General features: G+C 34.6%; 1 protein-coding gene across 3 annotated transcripts in view; it reads right to left on the bottom strand.

The window, feature by feature from the left end:
- Positions 1 to 989: 989 nt before the first annotated feature.
- The window catches only part of LOC149800959 (geranylgeranyl transferase type-1 subunit beta-like), a 51749-nt gene continuing 27647 nt past the window's right edge, over positions 990 to 25091 (bottom strand). Inside the window, exons 7-10 of one of the 3 annotated variants that reach the window (XR_016420574.1) lie at positions 14478 to 14662; positions 9716 to 10906; positions 6810 to 6918; positions 3893 to 3921 (exon numbers count right to left, since the gene is read on the bottom strand). Coding sequence is in view for 2 of the 3 variants with exons in the window: in XM_089955036.1 (XP_089811162.1) it covers positions 3776 to 3921; positions 6810 to 6918; positions 14478 to 14662 (440 nt within the window). In the remaining variant the exon portion in view is untranslated. The other 2 variants (XM_089955036.1, XM_089955037.1) reach the window with 2 other exon arrangements.

The following is a 25091-nucleotide window of genomic DNA, read 5'->3' as shown; positions in this document are numbered from 1 at the left end:
AATTAAACCTTGATACATTGCTCGTTTTATCATCGAAAATGGTGATTAATGCCCGTAAAAATATAATCCATATTTTGCAATTTGCAAGCTCTAGAGAAGAATTAATTTCAGAGATCTCGAAAACGCTTAATTACGCGTATTTGGACGCCAATTTTTGATCTGGGACGCAGAAAATCACTGAGGCTGGAGTCCTCCGTACGCATGTAATAGGTGCGCGGGAAATTTCAAAGATTTGCCGGTAATGTTTCAGCCACCTGCTTTGTGGGAAAATGTGTTGATCAGTTTACTGTGCTGATATTTACAATGACAGAATTCAGTGACTGAAAGACTCTTTGATGTACTGTTGCTATTTCATAAGAGTACATCAAAAAAAAAAAAAGAACATGATGCAACAGCTAGGCGGCTAGTTCAAAGGCTTTGACTTGGCGGCTGAGTGAGAAAATATACTGATATTTAGTGATTGAATTCAGAGGCAGAAAGACCCAGTTTTAAAATCCTAGCGAGACCTCTGTTTAAAGATATCATATATTATGTAAGTTTTTAGGATAAATAGTTGTCATTATACTGTAAATAAACAGTCAGGTGAAATAGCGATCAATGAAAACTTCTGGTAAATGTTAACAGGTGGCAACAGAGAATGAAATAAACACCAATTAAACGACTTCCTGTGTGAAAGTCACGTTCTAATCCTTTAATTCCGTTTCAGTGTAAATATTATAATCACAACATAGTCTGTTCATTGAAAACATGAAAAGAGTCAATCGACCGTCACATCGAAACCCGTGAGTACTTCTGTGAGAACCTAATTAGATGTACATGCCGGCTTTGTTTTGATCAACAACTTGGGGAAGTGTTTGTTGCATTAAAAAAAAAATCGATTACAAGAGACCTCGGGTGCTGGATTAAGGGTCTTGGAGCTGCCTTTGACGTAAAGCAAAACAGTAACAGAGACAACGACGATGATAGTGACTTCGAATGTTTCAGTGAAACCGATGTCATAAATGCCGAGGCTGTTTGGGAGAAATTAGTACAGACTCATGGTCCTGAGATGGGCGTTTCTCTTGGTGGAGGAGTGGATTTGTGCTGACAATGATTGTCCTACAGCCGAATACATGTCAGATGAAACTATAATTATTTCTATAGCGAACAAATTTGCAACAGAAGACGATTCTAACTGGAGTAACACAAGTGTTGAAAGTGATGCAAACACAGATGTTGCACCCCCACCCCTCTGCACAGGAAGCAAATATTTTGATATTGCCATAAGGTGGCTGGAGACCCAAAATGTTGACTACGTAAAGCTCATGCAGTTGAGAAATCTGAGGGATTTTGCTCGGCGGCAGAGAAACCAAGGAGTAACACACACAAAAAAATTAACTGATTTTTTCAAAAAGTGAATTGATATTTGTCAAGCGTGGCACAAACGGCAAGTATTAACTTGTTCTAATTTACGTTGTTTTAAATTTGTAGACCAATTAAACATGTCAGTACTGATTAACTCGTTTTTTTTTTTGTTTTCCATTTTACTTCTATCGCATTCAAATCTATCTAACTATCGTTCGATCGACACTGTTTCTCGAAAAGAGTCGATCTTTTGTGTATAAAAAACTTCTAATTTGGCTCAAACAATAAAACTAGAATGCATACAATTCAACATAAAACTTAGTGACGTAGTACACAATGTGTGAAGTGGTACACATGTTCAGCGAACGGAAACCACGTGGAATAATGTTTTCGATGATCGCCTCAATATACTGTAATTTATCCTGAAATTTTTAATGTTGTCCTGTGAGAAAATAATAAAGTACACCGTTATGAAGAGATATTTATTAACAGTTAATCTCAGAACGATTATAAAGTGAGTATTCAACAGTATAATCTGCCTACCCCTCCCCCTTTATTTTTCCGTTATGTCGTCAATCACTTTATTGGTTTTGGGCTTATTTTATAGGTCCCTCGATAACTCGCCCCTCGCTTATAGTGCGGTCAATGTTTCTGGACCCCGATGTGCGCGAGTTATCGAGGGAGTGGTGTAGTAGTCTGATTTGCAAATGTCATGAGATTCTTTTTGACTGTTCTCCTTATGCCTGAAAATGTATGAATGTACAAATATGCAAATATGCATCTGCGATTCACTTTGCTAGAAGGCAAAACATAAAAAATCCTGAGGAAACAAATCAAAATTATTGGCCAACAAATAATTATCCCACTACAGCATATCTATCACAGTAACATAAAGGATTGTTAGAAATTCAAAGCAGAGTATTTTTTAATGATTTGTGTGTGTGTGTGTGTGTGTGATTAGGATTTTTAACGTAGCTTTAACAATTTTTCAGTTATATCGCTACAATGTCTGCAGTGTAGCAGTTTATAGTGATGTCTAGCACTGGGGCATCATGCCGCAGACATGTAGCATGATGTCCCACCCAGTCACATTATCCTGACACCAATCCGACTAGTCCTAACACTAACCTCTTAATGCTGAGCGCCTAGCGAGGCACCTGTTAGTACCATATTTGTAAGTCTTTGGTATGACTCGGTCAGGGTTCGAACCCACGACCTCCCATTTCCAAGGCGAACGCTCTAACCACTAGGCCACTGGAGCGGTTTTAAAGATTTTTAACATAATAAAATCATTGAAATTTGTCAGCAATGAAGACATAATGACACTGATCACAAGACATATCCAAAACAGTAAATTACCAGGCTTCTTGTGGTATGGTGTGAGAGCTGCTTTGATATATCCGTCTAATATCTCAAGCTATTTGTTCAATTCATTTCATGTGAACTCTATCAATGTCAAATGTTAACTTATATAAATAAACTTTTTTTCTTGACTCTGTTGGTCTCAAAATCAACAGGTAAATCACAACAGACTTCATTTTATTATAACATAATTAAAAAAAAGGAACTTATCCATTTATGTGGATTTAATCCATAAAACACTAATTACTATAAATTAAAATTTCCAATATAATATGGACCAATGTCATTGCAGGTTATGTAAGAATGACTACATAATCACATCTGGTGGTCTCTACTTAAAACTGAACATGGAATTAAGTTGCATTGTTAGACATCAAGATAGCTTCTGTTATGTAACTTGTAAAACTTCCAAATATTATAGTCGAAGAATATTTCATCTGATTTTCAACAAGCCGATAAATTTCTTTGAGATTATACATTAAAATTTGACAAGAAAAAGTTTCAAAGCGATAGAACATCCTGTTCTAGGGAGTTGACAACTCTGGCAATTAGTTAACTAGGCTTTCAGCAACCACATACACTATTAATTCTGCCTCCAAATTGACTGTGATGAGGTCTGTGCAGATGATTATAAAAACTTTGCTACTGATGCTCATTAGGGCCCGGAATGGCTGAGCGGTCTAAAGCGCTCACCATTATGGATCATTGCCATCTCATCTCTGTCTGCGTGGGCTCAAGTCTCGGGTTTGGCCAATGTGGGTATGTGAGAAAGTTTGCCATAGCTTTTCATGGGTTGGTGGTTCTTTCCAGGGTTTTTCCCAGGTTCTTCCTCCATTTATACTGGCCACCATGTATAGCCTATCTTGTGCTGAAAAATGGCATAAAACCCTACAACAACAACAACTGATGCTCGTTATCAATTAATTAAAACTAATAGGCTTGGTCTGCATCGTTTCAAGCTTTATCGTAAATCTAATGGACAATACTTGTAACTAATTTTCATTTTATGTTCTGGTATGAAAACTACAAAGTCTCAAAGTACTGTCAGCATTATCATGTTACAATTATGCTACGCATTCTGTCTCCACTGATGATGCAGTCTATGTAGATGGTTCGCAGCTCTCTCACTGATGTTCAATGCTGGATGCATTTTCTCCACCCCATTTTCCCCCAGAAGTGACAGGCCACATACACCAAAATATGCATGGAGGGCATCTGAAAAGCCAGTGAAACTGTGCAAACAACTGTTCTCAATGGATACACAACTGAACCTGCATAAGTATATACATCCATATAAAGGACACTCATTTATGAACCCCTTTCTCTTAAAATTCCCTTACATATTTAATATTTACATACAAGTCACATGTCCATAAAGGACAAAAATGTATGGTTTCTTGAGTGAACTTCAGACAGATTCTGCTTTATGGCAGATTTTACTGACTCGATGAAAATAAAAACTTAGTTGCAAGAATAGATTATTTCATACAACTACTGCAGAGTAATGGTAGCTCAGTCTGAATTGCATCAGACTCCATGGGTTACATGTTCAATACCCACTGCCCTCTGGTGTATCCTTGGGAAAGGTTTTTAGTTTCCATTTTCTAACCATGATATCCAATAATGTGTTAAAAGTGTCAACAAACCCCCAAAACACAAAATCAATACAAACAACGCTTGGGCTGGGTGGTTTCATGAGTCTTTGGAAAAGGCAGTTAGCACATATTTCCTTGGTCTGATATAGCCAATCATTTGCTTAAAGTGCCATTAGAAAAGTAAATGATGAACCACTAATAATATGTATATATATATATAATGTATGTTTAATTTTTGTCCATGTAGATTGTAGATTGCAATGATCATTCATAAACAACAAATTTCACAACTATTTTTTGTCCATGATTTGAGATTATATTTTAAGATAATTCAAGCTAAGAGTAAGTTCTTTGCTATATATGAAAACAAACAGAGCAATGTGTCTTGCCCGTACACTGCAATATGATTCTGCTCATGTCAGTGAAACAATAATTCAAGGTGCAAAAATGACATATAATATTCATCCAAAATTGCAGTTCAATACAGCTACCATATACACATGCTTATAAGCTGTGTCCAGATGCAGATATCAAAGACCCTGATTTACTATCACATAACTGAACAGTCCTGCAGATCAGGGTGTATGTAACTTGTTCTGCTGATTACTCCAAACAAACTGCATAGACACAGATCTGCTGGAGCATTATGTTATGGTAGATCTGGGTCTGTGCATATGTTTTGGTAGATCAGGTCTGTGCAGTTTACAGCTGGACTCCATTTATAAGTGAGTGTATATGATAATGAATCAGATACAGAAGACATGTGACTTTGAAAAACCATAATGTAGCACCATAACATGGTTTACACCACCAACAGCACAAATGTCAGAGATGCTGCCAGAAATGTTCTTATGACATGTATGTCCCCAACATCTTCCTCTAAAAAGGATGAGACACGGGTATGGAAGTGTAAAAAAGAGAACAAAGCTGGCTCACAGCTGAAGTGTAGAAACAAGCTTTTCATGACCTTGTTCTGGTTCTTTGACTACATTATTGTAAGTTATCTGCATACCTCATTCAGTTTGCTCAGATGGTCAATATTCTTTTCTGTTCCTTTTCACTCCACTTCATCAAAGCCACTGCAAACTAAATATCACTTACTTAAGTTGATCAGTATAGTATTCTGTTTATTTACTGCTTCAGATGTTAGTCTATTCCTAAAAGTACATGAATTCTGTTTTAAGAAACGAATCCCCATTAACAATCAGCTGTTTGTAAAGGTAGAACCCCTATTATTTTGGCCATTATGAATAGATTTGGAAACCAGTCTTCGGTTTATCTAAAACATTAATTTTCCACAATGGATGCACGTTGCTCAGCAGACACTTCTGTCAAAGAATTGCATTTTTTTCATGGTGCACATGATGAGGTGCCTCCTATTTCTGTATTTCCACTTTACGTTACCATCAGAACAAAATATCTTTCTTCCTCCATAGTTCCAAACAATCCATTATCAATTATTTTGCAAAGTCCAAAAGACTAGGTGCCTACTATTTCTGTATTACCACTTTCTGTGCTATTGTCGGTTAGCATCAAAACATAAGACCTTTCCTCTTCTGTAGTTCCAAGAAATCAGTTATCATTTGTTTTGACGTGACAAAGTGCTCTGGAAATTTTCTTCATGGTTGATTAATGGAAACAACAGACAACCTCAATAGTTTCAACAAAATGACCACAGATCTCAATTATACATATGCTCTATTCAAAAACTAGCTTTACATAAGTATTGAATGAATGAGATCATTGACAGAAGAAAGAAGATGAAGATCTGATGCACCTTTTTTCTCAAATGGAAAAAGAAATCACACATGGGGTACAACTTGCAGGAACTGCAGGTAATTTTGTCAATCTTTTTCACTAGGTTTCAAGTGGTGTGATTCTCAATCATATTTGCAAGAAAACTGCAATCCATTGGCCTGGCAACATCTCTGAAAAGTAATACATCTTGCTGTTCACTAGAGTGAAAATAACCATAATTCATCATTAAACTTGAGCATTACTCTCAAGTTACTTATTTTCACATTTTGTATGTGAAATTTAATCTCTAGATCCAGTTAGGGATTATATCATACATTTAAATCAATGCATGTCAATAACTGATATCATCAATTAAGATACAGTGGTCCATCTCTTGCAGACTCTGCCACCCCTGAACAACAGCCACTTATTTTATGTGGCCAGAATCCATTGGCACTGATAGGTTGTGTTAAAAAGTACTGATCATGGGGTACATTTTAGTTTCTGCACCAATATCCAGCGAATGGCCAATTAGTGGATAGCCAGACAAATGGGGAACTTTTTTATACAAACTCACCAGTGTCAAGGGATTCTGACCACATGAAGTGGGTGACCAATGATCAGAAGGGCATTTCAAGGGGGGACCACTATACCAACTAATTTCACATTAATTTTGTTTAAGCATCAAAACAGAACATTTTAGTACATTGAATGTTATTTTTGGCTAAAAAGCCCAAACGTGTTTCACTAGAGTGCAATTGATGGACTTACCTGGATTATGACTGGGCCATTTTGAGAAACCACCAGTCAAATGATTCTGGGTCTCCATCAGGAAGGCTCGGTTGAATTTTGCATTAGACAGATCATAAACATCTAATAACTGCAACAAAAAAACACCAGAAAATTACCTAAACCTATACATGTGCAACATAAAGAATAAGTAACTACTTCAAGGCCTCAAGTATCTTTCAATTACAAAAATACAGGAACGGGGGTAAAAATACAATAATAAAGGAAGATTTACTCTCTTCCATTGCTCACCAGCTCTATCCTTTATTTTAGTCAAACATGTCAAACTTTGTATGATCGGGGGGAGGGGTCATCCCACTCATCATGCATTACAAGGTTGATATCTTACATCATAGGACTATCTTTCAATTCACCACTATAAAACTGTAAACAAGAAAATTGACTTTCAAAACACATCTTCACAAAATGTTACAAATGGAAAAACTTTTACTGAAATATACTGTGATATGGTTAAGCAGCTAGTGGCAAGATCACATGGTATACAACTTGCAAAATATTTTTTTAATTATTTGATGGTTCTCCTTTGTCCTTGAAGACAACCTTGCTGATTTTAAATGACTTTGCCACAGCATCAGGTCTGCACTACAATATTTTTAAGTCAAAATCTATTTGGATTGGAATTTTAAAAAATTCAAATAAAAAAATATGTCCAGAAATTGATATTAACTGGTCAGTTGCCAATTTAGATTACTGGGAGTAGATTTCTCTTTGAATTTGGAGAATATGGTTAAACTTAATGTTCTGATGAAGTTGAATGAAATAAAGAAATTGTTTGGCTGGTGGAGCAGAAGACATCTGTCCCTTATTGGAAAAATTGCTCTGATAAAATCCTTTGATTTTGCCAAAATTTATTCATCTTTTTGCTGCTCTAACAAATCCTCCACCCAATATAGAAAATGAACTGAATAGAATACACTATTTTTCAGGTTTATTTGGGGTGTCAAAAGTGAGAGGGTAAAAAGAGATAATCTGATGGCTCCCTTTAAGGATGGGGGATTAAATATGATTCACTTGCACTCCTTTATGTTTTATATAAAACTTTCCTGAATTAGGTGCCTTATACTTAACAAAGATGGTTTATGGCAAAAACTTGTTCCCAAACAAGTATTTGGAAAATTTGGAGGTATACAGTTATTAAAATTAGGAAAAACTAAATTGAAAGAAAATCTAAAACAATTAAATTAATCTTTTGGCATAATGTTATTTATGCTTTATCTCAATGGAAATATGAGCCATTGACTGTTCAGGAATACTTGTCTCAAAATATTCTTAATTTAGTAACTACAGACAATTTTAAACCATCCACAAGATGGAGAACAAATAGTGTTGTACTTATTAAACACCTTGTTGATATACAAGGATTTCTATTAAGTTCTGATGAAATAAAATAAACAACACAAACTAATAATTTTAAACAGTACTTTACTTTTATCTCAAAGATATCAGTGAAATGGAAAAAGAAATTTTTTTTTTTTAAAGTGGAAATAACTTCCATGTAATACTCAACAAAACTTCGCTCCTTAGGGTAAGGGCAAAGAATAAATTTATTCAAAAAGATCTAATAAAAACCAAGATACAAAAGCCAAATGGTAAATATGAAACTTGGTCTAGGCAGCTAGGTTGTGCAATTGGTGTAAATAAATGATCCAGCTCTCTGTTTTGGCTAAACGTTGTACAAAAGACACAAACTGATTAGCTTTAATTTTAGATTTCTACATAAAACTATTGCAACAAACCAGTTTTTGAAACGTTTTAATTTAAGTAATAATGATAAATGCATCTTCTGTAAGGAGGGAACAGAACTTATTCTATCACTGTTCAGCTACTGTACATTTTCGGAAATTATCTGTGGAATGAATCAAAACTTTAGACCCAAATTTTAAAATTACATGAAAAGAAGTCTTAATAGGAAATAAAAAATTTGATGCTCTTTTCACATTTCTAATCATGTTTGTAAAATATGTTATATATACAAATAACATTGTGCATCAAAACTCCCAAATCTCACCGATTATAAAAATTGTGTTTTATCGTACAAAAGGCTGGAAAAATATGTTGCCAAAGTGAAAAACTGAACTGATGAGTTTAAGAAAAAGTGGACCCTTTTGTCAACTTTTGATTCCATTTAAGTTTTTCTTTATGTTCGCATCAAAGAAATACATGGTCTATGTAAAGCACCTTGGGGTTTGTAAATGAGTGGGGCTTTTGTACAATATTTTGAGAGTGTATGTGTATGTGTGTGAAAGTGTGTGTTTGTTGTGTCTAAGTAAAAGAACACGATAAAGCTCAGGATTGAAAATAATCTTAAAGTAATGACCCATACACGTGGTCAGGTGGTGATGTAGGGGAGCATGTAAAATCCTTACAATTTATGTTCAATATAAAGATTTTTTCTGGCAAAATGAAGTATCAGGTACTGAACAACAACCCCTTAGACAGTAAAGTAGCTTGTACAGTAGTCTTTTATCTATTTTATCAAGACTACTGATGTTTAAAAAATTTCTTGTACCCCTCTCTCATTTTAAACTTGCCCAGCATGCCAAATCAAATCTTGAGTTTGTCCTGAGAGTCAAGCAAGTGGATTTGTAAATCTCTGTGGTGGATAAAGACAAAGCAAGTTTCCAGTCTATTTGATACAAGTCAAATACTAATCAGACAATGCAAGGGTCTGCCAATCTTTGTATATTATTAAGCAAATGAGAAACTCAACTTGTAAAAATACACTTACATATTTATTATTTAGTTACAGGCAGAAGTTCCAACTGAAAGGAACTGAGAGTTAATAACTAAATTAAAGCAAAAATAATACCAAACTGTCAGATCACTAAACAATGGTTTTTTTTTTTTATCTTCCATGTTCTACCAACCAGGGCATACTCTGTCTGAATCATCCAAAAGTCCATGTGTCAGAAGTAAATCTTTCCCTGTTTAGTGGAATTTTCTTTGGAGGACTGTGCTCAGGACCACTAAACTTGACAGCATCCTACATTATTCAGATTCCAGTCACTGTTTTCTCCATGATGGTATCGTGGTCTTTGTAACCACATTGTTATTCACTGACAGACTCCTTTCTATATTAGCAATGCCAAGAAGTAGTACCAAAGATCCCTAAAGTACCACTGAATAAACAGTTATAAATAAGCCAGTGCTTTAGTCAACTTTTTTCAAATGGAAGCCTGTAGATCAAGTATTTTGATACTGTCTGAAGAAGTAATGAATTCCCAAAATCTCTGTCTGCTGTGACATTGTCTTCAACATTAGAGGTTCCTTCCTTACTTCTCCTGGACATAACTGATTTTTTATGTCAATTTTAAGGCCTGGTCTTCTTGAGACTGATATTCTCATTGTACTCATGGACAAATAACCCTCAAAATGGTACATACCAACTCTGTCATTCTGCTGTACAGAAGGTGTACCGATGGTATATGTCTTAAACTCACTGACATCAGAAATAACAATCTGACTTTCATATCAGGTCATTTCATTGCTTCTCTTATCCATCTGAATTGGATGCTCCTTGGCATTGTATTTAAATCCTTCTCCAACATGGTCTTGTACACCTGAATCCATGTCCATTGCTCAGCTATGGTGTAGTGCTAAATCCTTCTCCAATATGGTCTTGAATCCCTGTCCATTGCTCAGCTATGGTGTAGTGCTAAATCCTTCTCCAATATGGTCTTGAATCCCTGTCCATTGCTCAGCTATGCTTTAGTGCTAAATCCTTCTCCAATATGGTCTTGAATCCCTGTCCATTGCTCAGCTATGGTGTAGTGCTAAATCCTTCTCCAGTATGGTCTTGAATCCCTGTCCATTGCTCAGCTATGCTTTAGTGCTAAATCCTTCTCCAATATGGTCTTGAATCCCTGTCCATTGCTCAGCTATGCAGCAGTGCTAATTCCTTTTCCAATATGGTCTTGAATCCCTGTCCATTGCTCAGCTATGCTGTAGTGCTAAGTCCTTCTCCAATATGGTCTTGGATCCCTGTCCATTGCTCAGCTATGCTGTGATGCTGGTCCAATGCTCAGCCAGTGAAATTGTGTGCTTGACAATGACTTCCTCTGAAAGATCAACATCTAGTTTTATACTCTTATTAACCGTTCTCATCCCTGGTAAGGTTTGGGACAATCCATATAATTCTATTACTATTGTAGTTCTTCCATTTCTTGCCCACATTCATCTATGTTATTGCTAAAGGCATTGTATATAGTGTGATGTTTACATGTGTCTATATGAAGAAGACCTTCCACTGACAGTATCCATGTTTCAAAATTTAAGACACATCTGTCATAATTGGTTCTTAACACGTGGTCCACCTCTTCCTACAGCAATTAAAGATTCAACAGGCATGGAATCATCTGCAAGGATTTAAAAATGCCTCATAAAACCTGTACCATTTTTCATCAGGTGATGGGGAAAAATAGCTGACCAGAAGATCATTCCTTTTTTGCCTGTGCCTGGATTGTCTCCTTGTAATTTAATTAGTAGTTATTTCAATTTCTGACTTCAGACACCATAGTGGCTGAAAAAGCAAAATCCAAGACCATCTGATAGGAAATAAGAGTTTTGTTCTACTCACAATGAAGCCCTCTGCAATGAGTTGAAATTTTCTGTGACATCATTAATGTCTAAGAAATAAATGTTGGGTGATGCATATTTTGCTGCCATGATCACTTAACAAAGCAAGACAATGTCTCTGAATAATGTGCAAGTTAAATATAGCTGGCCCTGGTTTTTCACTTGATAGTCCCACCCTAGCAGCATCTTTATGTCTACCATTAATCACTGGTAGTTACTTTCATCTGACTTTGGAAACAGGATGGATTTACTCCATTGTTTTTGTCCACTTTTGTCACATTTTATTGGAGTTTTGCCGATGGTTCATCGGGCATGGCATATGACACTGCACACCAAGACTTAAAAAAACAACCAGCAATCATTACAACTGGTTGATTCCTTGGCATCTTGTGCCTGTTTTTTAAGTGGTTTGCTTTTCAATAGGTATAGTTACCTAAGCATACAGGTCAAAATATGTGGGTACACTCTGCATATTTTAGGGGGGCCTTTGCTATAAATATCACTGCCATGCTGAGTTTAAAAAAAAAAATGCTTTCAATGAAGCAAGAAATTTTTCTTGGCAGCAACAAATGGAAGAAATTAATGAAAAGATTATACTATTCACAATGCTCTCAAATGGTGGTTATGGGCAAATTTTAATAAGTGTTACATGCATCCAGAGCTAAACAAACTGAAAGTATTTCTGTGAATACATATAACTTATGATAATTGCAGCTGCATCAGTTGATAAATGAATGGAAGATTTCCAATGGTCAGAACACAATCACATGATCAGACCTAACTACGATTATTTCTGTATGAACTGTACAGAGAACTACTTTAGACTAACTTCTATAAATAGAGTCACGTGCAAAGTAACAAATGTTACCACTGAACTGGAAGGCATACACACTACATGCCTTTGAAATGAAATAAAAATGGTGGGTTTATATTTTATTTAGAAAATTGAATAAATTAAGTTGACAGAATCAAATAACATATAGTGGCTATTTTCTGAATATAAATAGTTCTTTATTTGACTAGATTTGAAGAAACAAAAAAGCTGAGAAACTCAAAATCTGCCAAGAACATTGGGGGATACAGCACTTTCACTGCAGCTCATTACAAATGAATTTAAAAGTATAGGTAAATGGATATAGGGATTGGGAGGAGGGGGTTCAAAAACTAACATTATAAGAATTGGATTCCCAGTCCTATAATGTAGATGCTGAACTTAATATTTACGATGTGGGGTGGGTGGGAGATCTGCCACATGCCCTTCGTAACCGTTAGTCTTGATGTAATTCACTGTTTTACTATTGGACCCCCATCACTATAACCTTTTACCGATAGTCTTAATTTCATTTGTAAGTAGCCCCTGTAGGTAATCTAAACTGTTAATCAACACGAAAATAGACTTAAAGACGCGAAAATTGGTTACTCACTTGTCTACACAATAACGATTCAAAATTAACAATGAACTCATGATAGCAGCAAATCCAAAAGTCATTCGTACATCAAACAAAACAACACATCCTTTGCTTTGAATATTTAACTTCTACTCAGAAAACAAATGCCACTTTAAATAAAGATTAAGACCATGCTGTGGAATGTTCAAAACCTTAGATTGCCTACCACTGGTAGAATTTTTCGTTTGATATTGACATAGCTATTTTGTTGCAGATGGAGAATTCCCTGTTCTATAAACAGCTACGTAGCAAACACCTCAACAAGAATTCATACACTTAAACAGGCTCTTAAAATGATAGGGAAATATCTTTAAAAAAAACAACTAAATTAACAATAAAAAAACAAATAAAATTATAGATAATTGCAGTTATAAGAGTTTAACATTTTTTCTGAGTTTAACTTGGTATAAACTGTCAGTTGCCGACTCAAACAGCTTACATAACGCCCTTTGGGGGCGTTATTTGCTGTGTGATTTGGCAACTGACAGTTCATACCACAATAAACTCTGAAAAAACAAAACTAAACTCTTAACTGTAGGGTTTTATCATGGATATTTATTTTAGTAGTAGCAGTACCAGTAACAGCAGAAGTAGGTTTCCATGCATTATCATTTTTAATCTTATTAAATATCCAATGCTATAAGCAATAAGTGGCTGGAATGGTCAGGGTGCCACACCTGAGAGATATAAAATACAATACTTGAAAAAGAGTGCACACAAATAAAAGATCACATAATTTGTAACTTTGCTTAACCATCATTAATTTACATCCAAGTTAACACTAGATGATCTTTCACATGTGATAGGACAGACAGTAACTTTACTATATCAAATCCATTCCCAATTTTTATTTGAAAAGATCTTTGTTCCTTTATCATATTATGTGGATCACTTTGCTAGCAGCATAAAATATCTGCAAATAACTGAATCTTAATACTTTATCATGTCCTTTTTGCCAAATTCTTTTTGCAAATACAGTTTTTTCACCAGACTGGCTAAAAATATATGTACAAAATATATCAATACAAAATGTATAAGTCCAATACCAAGATGGAGGGGGGGTAGGTTGTCAGTTTAACACCATTTTTCAGCACATGATAGGTTATACATGGCAGGCAGTATGTTTACTGGAGAATGAAACCAGGAAAAACCACCAACCCACAGGAAGATAAAGGCAAGCTATCTCACAGACCCACATTGTTCATGCCAAGACTCAAACCCATACGGAGATGAAGTGTAAGTGACCTGTAAACGTGAGAGCCTTAAACCACACAGCCATCAAGGGATCCTCCAATATCAAGAGAACTAAGGATAATTTTCATCCAAATTATCACTGGGTGATCTTTCTCATATTAGAACAGACAGTAACTTTACTATATCAAATCCACTTTCAATCTTTTATTTGAAAAGATCTATGTTCCTATATCAGAATATGTGTCTCATTTTGTAACAGCATAAAATATTTGCAAATAACTGAATCTGAATAATTTATCTTGTCCTTGTTGACAAAAAATCTTTTTGCAAATAGTTTTCTCACCAAACTAGCTAAAAAGTCCCTAAATTTTTTCAACATACGCAGCAGATCATATTTTTCAGTAAGTCTTACCTTAAGTGTGGCACCAACCCAGAAAGAGTAACAAGTATCAACTGGTTTGTTTGGTCGACCATCAAATCCAGATTGTTGTCGACATAAACACCATCTTTTTAATTTCTGTACTTTCTTGGGGGTAAATGTATGTTCAAGTCGATTCATTAATGCTAGGCTGGCTATTGCACAGAAAGTTGATCCACCTGCAAAGAACCAAAAAATTAAATGAATATGAAAATATCTGAATGTTTAAACCTTCATTCTTATCACTCACCTGGTTTACATACACTAAACATCACCACTTAGCAGCCTTATATAATAGTAGTATAAGAACATGTCATATGTAAACCATCTCCCAAACCGTATCTCATGCAGATTTTACCTGTTTTACTATATCATGATAAAAATTCTTTCAAAAGATGAGTTTCTTCATAATATGCATTCATTCATGCCTATAATCAAAGTCATCCAAGATGCTTTTTTGTTGTTGTTGTAGGGTTTAATGCCATTTTTCAGCACAAGATAGGCTATACATGGCGGCCAGTATAAATGGTGGAGGAAGAACTCTGGAAAACTCGGGGAAGAACCACCAACCCACGAGAAGCTACTGGCAGGCTTTCCCACATACCCACGCTAGCCGAGCCTTGGACTCGAACCCACGCAGACAGAGGTGAGATGACAGTGATCTGGAACGGTGAGCGCTTTAGACCACTTGGCCACTCGGGGCCCCCATCCAAGATGCTGATGATAATTAAGCCTAACAGATCACAATTATAGCTTCAAAAGTGATAGCAAGCCCAGTCAATCAGAGGCAAGATCACCCATTAATATCTATCGATTTTGCTCATTACTGAAAGTCCATGATCTTAATGACTGAAGTATACATTTCAGGTTCAATTCAAATTGGATACAAAATAGGATTTGAAGGGCAAGCTGACAAGCACTCTGATGCAAGATTACATAAATAATATGTAGATCTCATTCATTATAAAATCCTTCCATGATTTTGATGATATAAGCCAACATTTCAAGTCTGATAAAAACTTGATTGGAAATATGACCTCTGCTGTATCTGAGTAGTGTTTGATGGCACTTCAGCAACAACGTGGCTATGTAGAGCCAACTAATGGTAGAGTTCGAAAATTTTTACAATTAAGTGCACAAAATTATAGGAAGATAAAACCCTACTAAGGAAATGAAAAAAATTACATCCAAAAAGATGATAAAAAAAAAAATACCACAATGTTAAAACTCTGTAAAATGTACATAAAATAAAAGACAGTGATAGCATATTAAAATCCTTAAAATATTATTAAAATTTGTTGGATGAACTGCATTCCCTTTGCTATGTATATTTGATTTAATTTATATTTGATTTAATTTGTTTGTTTATTTGTTTAATTTTTTTATTCCATTACATGCTACTGCAATGTAACTTTATTTACTGGATTTGATATTGTTCAGTTCTGACTTATTATTTTTTTTATTTTTCAAAGTAAACAACTTTATAGAAACATTGTATATAATGCTGACCTAGTTCCTGACCTTGATTCAGAACCAGTAAGAGTTGTAGTAAACAACATTTTTTTCATTTTTTTTTTCTTTCTCAGAGTAAGATTCATAAAGTGGAATCGAGGCTATACTTGGAGTATGTGGCAAATAACATGTAGCAATTGTTACAAACTCTGGTTTTTCCAGAGGATCGACCCACATCCAGGCATCTGTTTTGCACTGTAGTTAGATCTATTATTGATGTTTTGAGAAAGAATAGTTAGTCTTGCCTTAACATTTGAGGAGTTAAAGTGTTTTATGTTGTGACCAGTTTTGGGCTAATTATTTTGTTTTCTTCAACTTGTTTGGATTTCAAGTTTGTTTTCCCTGGAAATACTAGTGCTCTAAACAAATTCTTGGACAAAGACATTTATCAAAATTTACACAGAATTCAAAAGCTGGAATATTATTTTCTGTGATTCAATAATGAACTGTTGACACATCAGTACGACGCTGACCACATCATACGTCATCGCCTTCCATTTTGGATTTCATCTGGACTCAAACTCAGTTTCATTCAGACTTTTTATTACTAGGACTTCTATTTTTTAATTCTTGGATTATTTTTGGATTTGATTCATAAAACCGTAAGTTCTTTTTCTCATTTTTACCTTGTTTTTTCTAGAAAAATAAATTATTTGTTAAATTTTACAAAGCTTGTTGTCTTCACTTTTTTCTTGTTACTTTTGTAAGAGCATAAACACATAACACCTTAAAAATCCAATAATTTTTCAGGTGGTACATCCTCAAACAGTTTCTTTAAGCAGTTATCTAGATTAATAATAAGCTTAGCCAATAAGGTGAAAGATCAACTCATTTTTATTCACGTATCTCACTACTATCAAAACTGTAGATATTGATACATAAACATATATTTCAAGTAGGATCAAAATCAGACCAAAAATTTAGCCATTACTGAAATAACAATACCAGCCAAGCAAAATTATCTCCTTAATACATGTGAAACTTGCTCATTGTTCAACCAATCCAACACCTGGATGTTATAAGATTACATTTCAAGTTCGATAAAAATCAGATTAGAAATGTGGCTTCCAGAATGGTAACAAGCTCAGACAATCAGATGCAGGATCACCTCATTAATATGCATGTATCTTGCTCAATTATCAAATTTGTCAAAGATCTTAAAGATATAAGCATACATTCAAGCTTGAACAAACTCAGCCAATCACAGCATTAATTTGTGTGGATCTTGCTTGTTATCAACTGATCCAAGATCCAATACTTCATGTTTGATCAAAACTGGATCAGAAAAATGGCTTGCAACAACCTCAGCCAATCTAATGTAAAATCAACTCATTAATGTCCATGCATCTCACTCAATACTGAACTTGCAGAAGATCTTGATGATGCAAGCATATATCTAAGTTGGATCAAATTTAAACAAAAACCTGTCCCCCAGAGTAGTAACAGGGTCAGCCAATCAGATGGAAGATAATACCATAAATATGCAAATATTCTGCTCATTATTGAATACAACCAATTCCTTGATGACATAAGCTTATATCTGAGTTTGATAAAAATCAGATCAGAAATATGGCTTCCTGAGGTGTAACTGACTCAACCAATCTGATGCAAGGTCAACTCATCAGTATTCATGGATCTTGATCATTACTGAACTCAAGTGAGATATTAAATATATAGGCATACCTTCCAAATTTTATCAAAATCAGACCAGAAAAAAGGCCTCCAGAATGGTAACAAACTCAACCAATCAGATGCAAGATAACCTCATGAATATGCATGGCTCTCACTCATTAAAGAACTCCTAAGAAATCTGAATGAGAGTAACATATATTCCAAAATTAGATCAGTAAAATGGCCACTAGAGTGGTAAAAATTTAGCCAAGCAGATGTAAGATTACGTCATTAATATACATAGGTCTTACTCATGATCAAAACCATCCAAGACTTGACATAAACACATAATTTTAAATCTGACTGGAATCAGATTAGAAATATGGACTACACAGTTTTACAAATGTTGACGGATGTATGCATGATCGTCTACTGTGATGCATGATGGACCAGGGCCACACCATAAGCTCAATGGCCGTATGGCCAGGACAGTTAAAAATCATAAACTGAAATAATGGTATAGCATAATTTTGTGGCTCTCCCAATAAAGAATAATACAAACTAGTTTGCAACCATAGTACCACATTATACATCTGCCCACTGTTTAATAGTCCTCTCTTGATAACTGCAATTCTTGTGCAAAACCATTTCTTCTTCTTTCAGTAATAGTGACCTTAACCTTTGGCCTTTTGATCCCATAATCAATAGGCTTCTGACTTGACCCAGCACAAACCATCCACAAAGTTTAGTCCAAGCCTGTAGTACAAAACTAATGCTACTGTGCAGAAACCATTTTCCTTCTTTTATTCACAGGGGCCTTTACCTGTGACCATTTGTCCCCAAAATCAACAGTTTTTATCTTTACCCCAAGGATGAGTCATGAACAAAGCTGGGTCCAGTAAATGTAATGTAAAAATTACTGTTATTGTGTGATTTAAAAAAAAATTTTTTAGCCTATGACCCTGACCTTTTGACTTGAAAATAAAAAGACTTCTTCCTTAACCTAAGTGCTAAAAATACAAAAAGTCTGATAGCCATAGATGATGGAGAACTCAAGTGATTACACAGAAACCATTTTTCTTCTTTTTTTGAACCCGAAAGCAACAGGGTAGTTCCTTATCCTAAATGCAAACTTCTCTGTTTCCCATTAAGTAAACAGATGTTGTTGGATCCTATAAGCACCGTGCATTTACATGTACATTGCCTGTTTAGTGCAAACTAACAGCTGTTCAAACTTTTTAATGAAGCAATTTATCAGTGTCCATGAAATTGGTTACATGTGGCATGTTTAGTCTCACTTATTTTGTCTCCTTGCTGATTAAGTTCTGCTGAACAATTCACATAAAATGACATGGTAATTAGTGGACTGTGATGAAGCAAATGACACCCATATTCAGTGATCAAAGTCAAGCAAATGCAGTTGAAAATTAAAGTTAAGTAGCTTTCACTTCAATTACAAGCCAACATTTAATGACTGCTTCCTGCCATTTTGTTGAAGGCATGGTCATGTGCAATAATGAGGACAATTTGAGTTACATCAATGCAATATCAGTGCTGCTGAATAACCCTGGTCATCAAAACACAAAAAGGGGGACAAAAGGAAATAAACTGGATTATCAAGTCAACAGAATAAAGACCTCATATGTGGAGGTACATTTATGTATCCACAAAATCAATATGGTATCTAAAACACCAGTGCTATGACTTTCCTTCAGTTTTAAAAATCGGACCAACCTCTGTCAGCTAATGTAGTGTGTCCCTGGGCAAGGAACTTTATTCCAATTGCCTTGGTCCTAAATATGCTGCAGTGCTGTAAAGCACCAAACCAAGCCATTTCCTTCAGTTCCGATAAACCTGAATAATTATTTAATGCAAGCATCAACATGTACAACTTGTGACTTGTTTCACTTCATTGCTTTGTTAGACTTAATTCAAATAACCTTTATGTTAAACCCCTATAGGATCTAGATCAAAATAATAAACAAAATGGCACCATGGCATGAAATGTAAAAAGACAGTATAGCTGCAATTTTATAGAATGTCTTAGATGCATAAAAAGCATGGAAACGTTACATATAAAAAATACATAAAAATGGATCATTAAGATACAAATGTCTTTATTGAAAATGACAACAGTACAACAGAGATAAGATAAACAGTTGTATTTTCCAATAAATATTACATAATTGATAATATAACTATGAATTTAACATAATCATTGAATTTCAACCTTTTTGGATAGAGAGTATCCAAATAGAGAAACCCAATCTGTTTCCTTTAACAAATGCTCTATTACAGAATTAATAATATAAATTGGCATAAAGTCTTTTAACTTATTGAAGACATCCTTAAAATGTGTGAAAGAATGAATGAAATGATGGATCACTCAACTTATTTATGTCAAATTTATGTTCATGCATTTAGATACTTGTCGATGAGTTTGTCCAACATAATGTATGCCACACTTTTCACAAATTCTCAAATAAACATCACTTAAGTTAAGCAGTAAGTATCATATCTTAAATTTACATTTAGTTGTTGAGCCACTTGTACTTGGTTTCTTTATGAATTTAGAACAAGGAAATATTTAAGATTCTTAGTTTGTAAGGGAAGGTCAGCTTTGTGGTGTGATTTTACACTCATATTACAAACCAACTGCAAAAGATCCCAATATTTTCATAATACTTCCTAGATTAAGTAAACTAATTTCTAATGCTAAGAACTGAGGGATTTGTATTGTTTGTCGGGAAATAACAAATTCATTTTATATAAGTTATTGTTTTTGGATATTTCATTAACACATAGACTTATTTTGTTTTAATTTCCAGAGAAGGATTATCAGAAAATTTGTCAAATATATTTCATCATTCAACAGGCGTTCTACCTCTTTAATGTAATCCTCCTTATTCATTGTGACTATATTGCTACATTTTTCAGCCTTTTCATAATGATCCCGTTGTCTTGTGACAATTTATATAAAGAACTCTGCTTTAGAAACTTTAGTAAAGTGTGTCCTTGTGGGACTGCTATTTAAATTTACTGCATGATAGCTTCCAGTAAATATAATATCAGAAGATGGATTACATGAGAACTATTTTATTTTAAAAAACCTTATATTTTGATTACTTTCATCCCCCGAATTTGTTTTTTACAATGGTGAAAGAAATTATTCCTTCAATCTGAATCTACTTGTACATTTAGAAAAGTTTCTTTGGCTACTTTTATCTTAGCTTCAGCTTTAGTCCATGGCATTCACCCAGCAAAATATAATCACTGTCAGTAAGTTGTTGCTATTGTTCTAGGGTATAACGCCATTTTTCAGCACAAGATAGGCTATATATGGCGGCCAGTATAACTGGTGGGAGAAGAACCCTGGAAAACCCAGGGAAGAACCACCGAGCCATGAGACACTCAGTAAGAAACCAATCCAATTAAGTACAACTTCCTTCCCCCTTTTAATGCTTGTGTCATTTCTTGTTTCCTCCATTTGTTTTTGCTTTGGATCCATAATGAATCACCATATTTTCCCCATTTGTGATTTCAGTAGAAGTTCCTCTATAGTTCTGATGAGGCTTCTGAGGATTTTAGATCTTGGTCAGTTCTGTGTGTAGTGTGTAGTTTGTTTTGCCCATTCTTTACCCTCTGGCATGTGACTGTTCATGGTGAATATAGCTTTAACATTTTTGGTTGAAAATGTATTGGATTTATTGATTCTGAATTGTTCTGGATAGTGGGGTTTTATTTCCATAAATGTAAGGTGACTGAAGGTTGAATGTTGATACATCTGGAGGTACCATATTTACTGTATATGTTGGGACACTATTTGTTGGGACACCATAAATTAATTTTAAAAGTGATTTTTGTGTGCACTGTATGTTCTGGGAAACATCATTTTTTTTTTTAAATAAGTTGTGGGACACCGTTTAAATCATTCGAAAATTACATGTTGGAAAATGTACTCCAACTGAAATTTTATTTAAAAAATATAAAACTGTATACTTGGGATAAAACTCTTTAATCCATTTCAGCAGCATCTCATCAACACTATCCTTCTCCTCCACATGTATGATCCATTCTTTCAGTGCAAGATTATTTTTTTTTTAGCTTTCTCATACCGTGAAAAATTTGTTTGAGGCAACACATCACCTGAAACGGAAACTGCAAAGAATAAAGTCAGGTTTTTTCAAATCTACACCAGCCTTGCTAATTCTCACACTTCTGACCCCCATCTTATCGTCAGTCCATCAAGGAATGTGATCAAAGTACACTAGAATTTCATCCATGCTAATGATCATATTGTTGGCAAAATCATCTGCTTCTCTTCTGGCCTTCACAAATTCATCACATGATTTTATTTTCTCCAAATCTTTTGGGTGATGTTGGGTCATCGATATCCATGCACGAAGCACTATATTGTGTCACTTTAAAAATTGTTCCACTGTTTCAATTTTGAAACTCCCATGAATATATGGTGAATAGGAACCAAAGTTAGCTTCCATATCTCTGCCATCTTTGTATATTCCAATAAAATAAAATAAAAGAATCCATAATCAGCTTCTGAGGTCAGCTTGCTTTGCAATAAAATAACCTTTGTATTGATATCCTTTATTAAAAAAAGCAGGTTTCAGCGTGTCCAAAGTTGGCTTTCGAGGTCAGCTTGCTTTGTAATAAAATAACCTATGTCTCAGATATCCTGTCGGTAAGTTCAAAGAAGGAGTTTACTGCTCGCTGCCAGTTGTGTTTATTCACCACCTGGGACTGTGTGCGCTTAGCATCTGTAGCAATAATTAATACAAAGAAGCATTGATGTCTGTGGGTAAATAGTAATGATAAATTTTGTAACCCATGCTGGAGAAGAGATTATCACTTCCACTCAGGTGAATGTGTTGTCAAATAATGATTTGTATTTGTGAGATAGTGTCATATAGGAGACCTGGATATAATTCAATCTTGGTTATTTTGCACCTAACACCAAGTCATGTGTGAATGGTAGTTGTCCTCAATATAATCGGTTGATTATTTCCCTCTCATTTGCAAAATCATCTGCTTCTCTTCTGACCTTCACCAATTCATCACATGATTTTATTTTCTCAAATATTCTGGGAAATGCTGGGTCATCAACATCCATGCATGAAACACTATATTGTGTCACTTTAAAATTTGTTCCATTGTTTCAATTTTTTTCAAAATTCCCGTGAATACCATGAAAAGGAACCAAAGTTTGCTTCCATATCTTGGCTGTCTTTGTTTATTAAAAAAAAAAAAAATCGGCTCACTTAAAAGGATCCATTTTCAGCTTTCAACGTCAGCTTGCTTTGCAATAAAATAACCTTCATATTGATATCATTTACACAAAAAAAGGAACCAAAGTCGGCTTCTGAGGTCGGCTTGCTTTGTAATAAATATAACCTTTGTCTTTGATGTCCTGTCAGTAAGTTCAAAGGAGTTTACTGCTCGTTGCTAGTTGTGTTTATTCACCAACCGGGCTTTTATGTACTTGGCATCTGTAGTTACAATTAATTCAAAGGAGCATTGAAGTCTGCAGATAAATAGTAATGATACTTTTGTAACCTGTGCTGGCGAAAAGACTGTCACTTGCACTCAAGTGAATGTGTTTTCAAATAATGATTTTTATTTGCGAGATACTGGCATACAGTAGACCTGGATATAATTCAATCTTGATTATTTTGCACCTAACACTGTGTTATGCATGAATGACAGTTGTCTTCAAAATATGGTTATTTCCCTCTAGTTTGTGATTTTGTTCGATCCAGTTTTCAGTCGGATAACATATTCAAACCTTTGAGCACAACCACACACATTTGTTTCTCAATGTTCATGTCAGTGAACAATATGGTGTATTATTGGACATAAGCGATACATGCCACAGTATCGAAGACTATGCTACATATATGGATTTAGAGGATATATTTCATTCTTTAATGTTCATGTTGAAAAAAAGGAATAAATGATAACAATACAAGGTTAGTTTCTTTGTTTTTTTTATATCAAAAAAGCATTTTATTTATGTTTTATTGCAATGTGCAGTGGATGGGGAGCACAAGTGCAATACAAATTTATTTTGTTTCTTAAGTCTTGGGACATTTGATCTAGGTGAAAAAAGTTTCACCATAACTTCTAGGACAGGAGAAAAAAATATTATTTTACCGTGTCCCAACATATATAGTAAATACGGTATACTGCCATTTTGTTTTGCATTTTCTTGTTAGTTTTTCTTTCTGTGATTCTTATTTTTCTTGTTTCTCTCTTGGTTCCTGAAAGAGTGATTTGCATTTTCTCAATAACATTGTTTGTCATTTCTAACAGATTTTGTATGGTCTGCCTTGGCAATGTTCATTCATGTAACAAGAATTGGCTTGTGCATTTTGTAGATTCCCAGGTTTTTATTTTGATTAGGCAGAAGATAGCGGGGTTTTTTGTTCAGCTTTACTAAATAGTTCCTGATCAACACACCAAGTTTGGTAACAAAAATATTTTTTACTTGTTGAAGTTAAGATGTTCACAAGATACCTGTAAGCGCAGCACAAAACTCTTTGTCATGGCTTGGACCTTGAACCTGATATCAGATAAAAAATCATTAAAACTGTCTCATGCAATGTCAGGATTTACTCACATGCTAAGTTTAGTTAAAGCAATAATTCAAATACTTTTGGAAAAGAACAACACCCTAATATTGATGAAACTTGTTTATTTAATGTTGTTCGATTATGGATCAATCAAAACCATGTTAAAGCAAGGATGGGAAACAAAAACCAAAGGCACTGACATATGTATGAAGTTCACAGCTTTACTGATAAAACAGTATGGTCCTGATACTCATGGATAGAAAATATTCAACTTGTCTTAGATAATGTTGAGATATACCCAAATGCTAAATTTGGTTAAATCTATAATTAAAACAACAATTACTGGGAAAAAAGCAAAGTTATTTAACTGGCACCATTTAAGGTATTGAAAAGATATATCTAAAAACATGGTTTGATAAATAAAATCCGGTCAAGATCTTTGTGCTAAAAATTAATGTCAGAGTACTGATTATCAACTTGTTCATTGGATTGCAACTAATGCAAAGTCTGAGCTAATTCATTTCATATATTCACAAGTCACGTTGTTCATAAGTTCAATGATGTACAAAAACATAATGACCTTTGACTTGACCTCAAGGTCAATCAGGTCTGGTTTGCAAAGCTCTTTTCAAAACTGTGGATATGCTAAGATCTGCAGCATTTTAATTCAGAACTATTATATATTTCAAGAAAATATTTCAGCAAAACCACTTTTCAACAGCACCATGAAAACAAGAATTTCATGAAAGCCACCATGGTACTATGTTGGAGGGCAGATTTTCAACAACATATTACTTTAGTAAAAACCTCATGTTGACAGGACAGGATAAACAAAGATGCTCAGGTTGACCATCAAGGCAGCCATTCAGGAGGTTTATTTTAATACAGGAATAACTAA

The sequence above is a fragment of the Sinohyriopsis cumingii genome, chromosome 4, assembly GCF_028554795.1.
Source record: "Sinohyriopsis cumingii isolate HCF-2022 chromosome 4, ASM2855479v2, whole genome shotgun sequence".
Lineage (NCBI taxonomy): Eukaryota > Metazoa > Mollusca > Bivalvia > Unionida > Unionidae > Sinohyriopsis > Sinohyriopsis cumingii.
The sequence above is the reverse complement of the archived record's forward strand: the minus strand, read 5'-3'. Positions and strand labels throughout refer to the sequence as shown.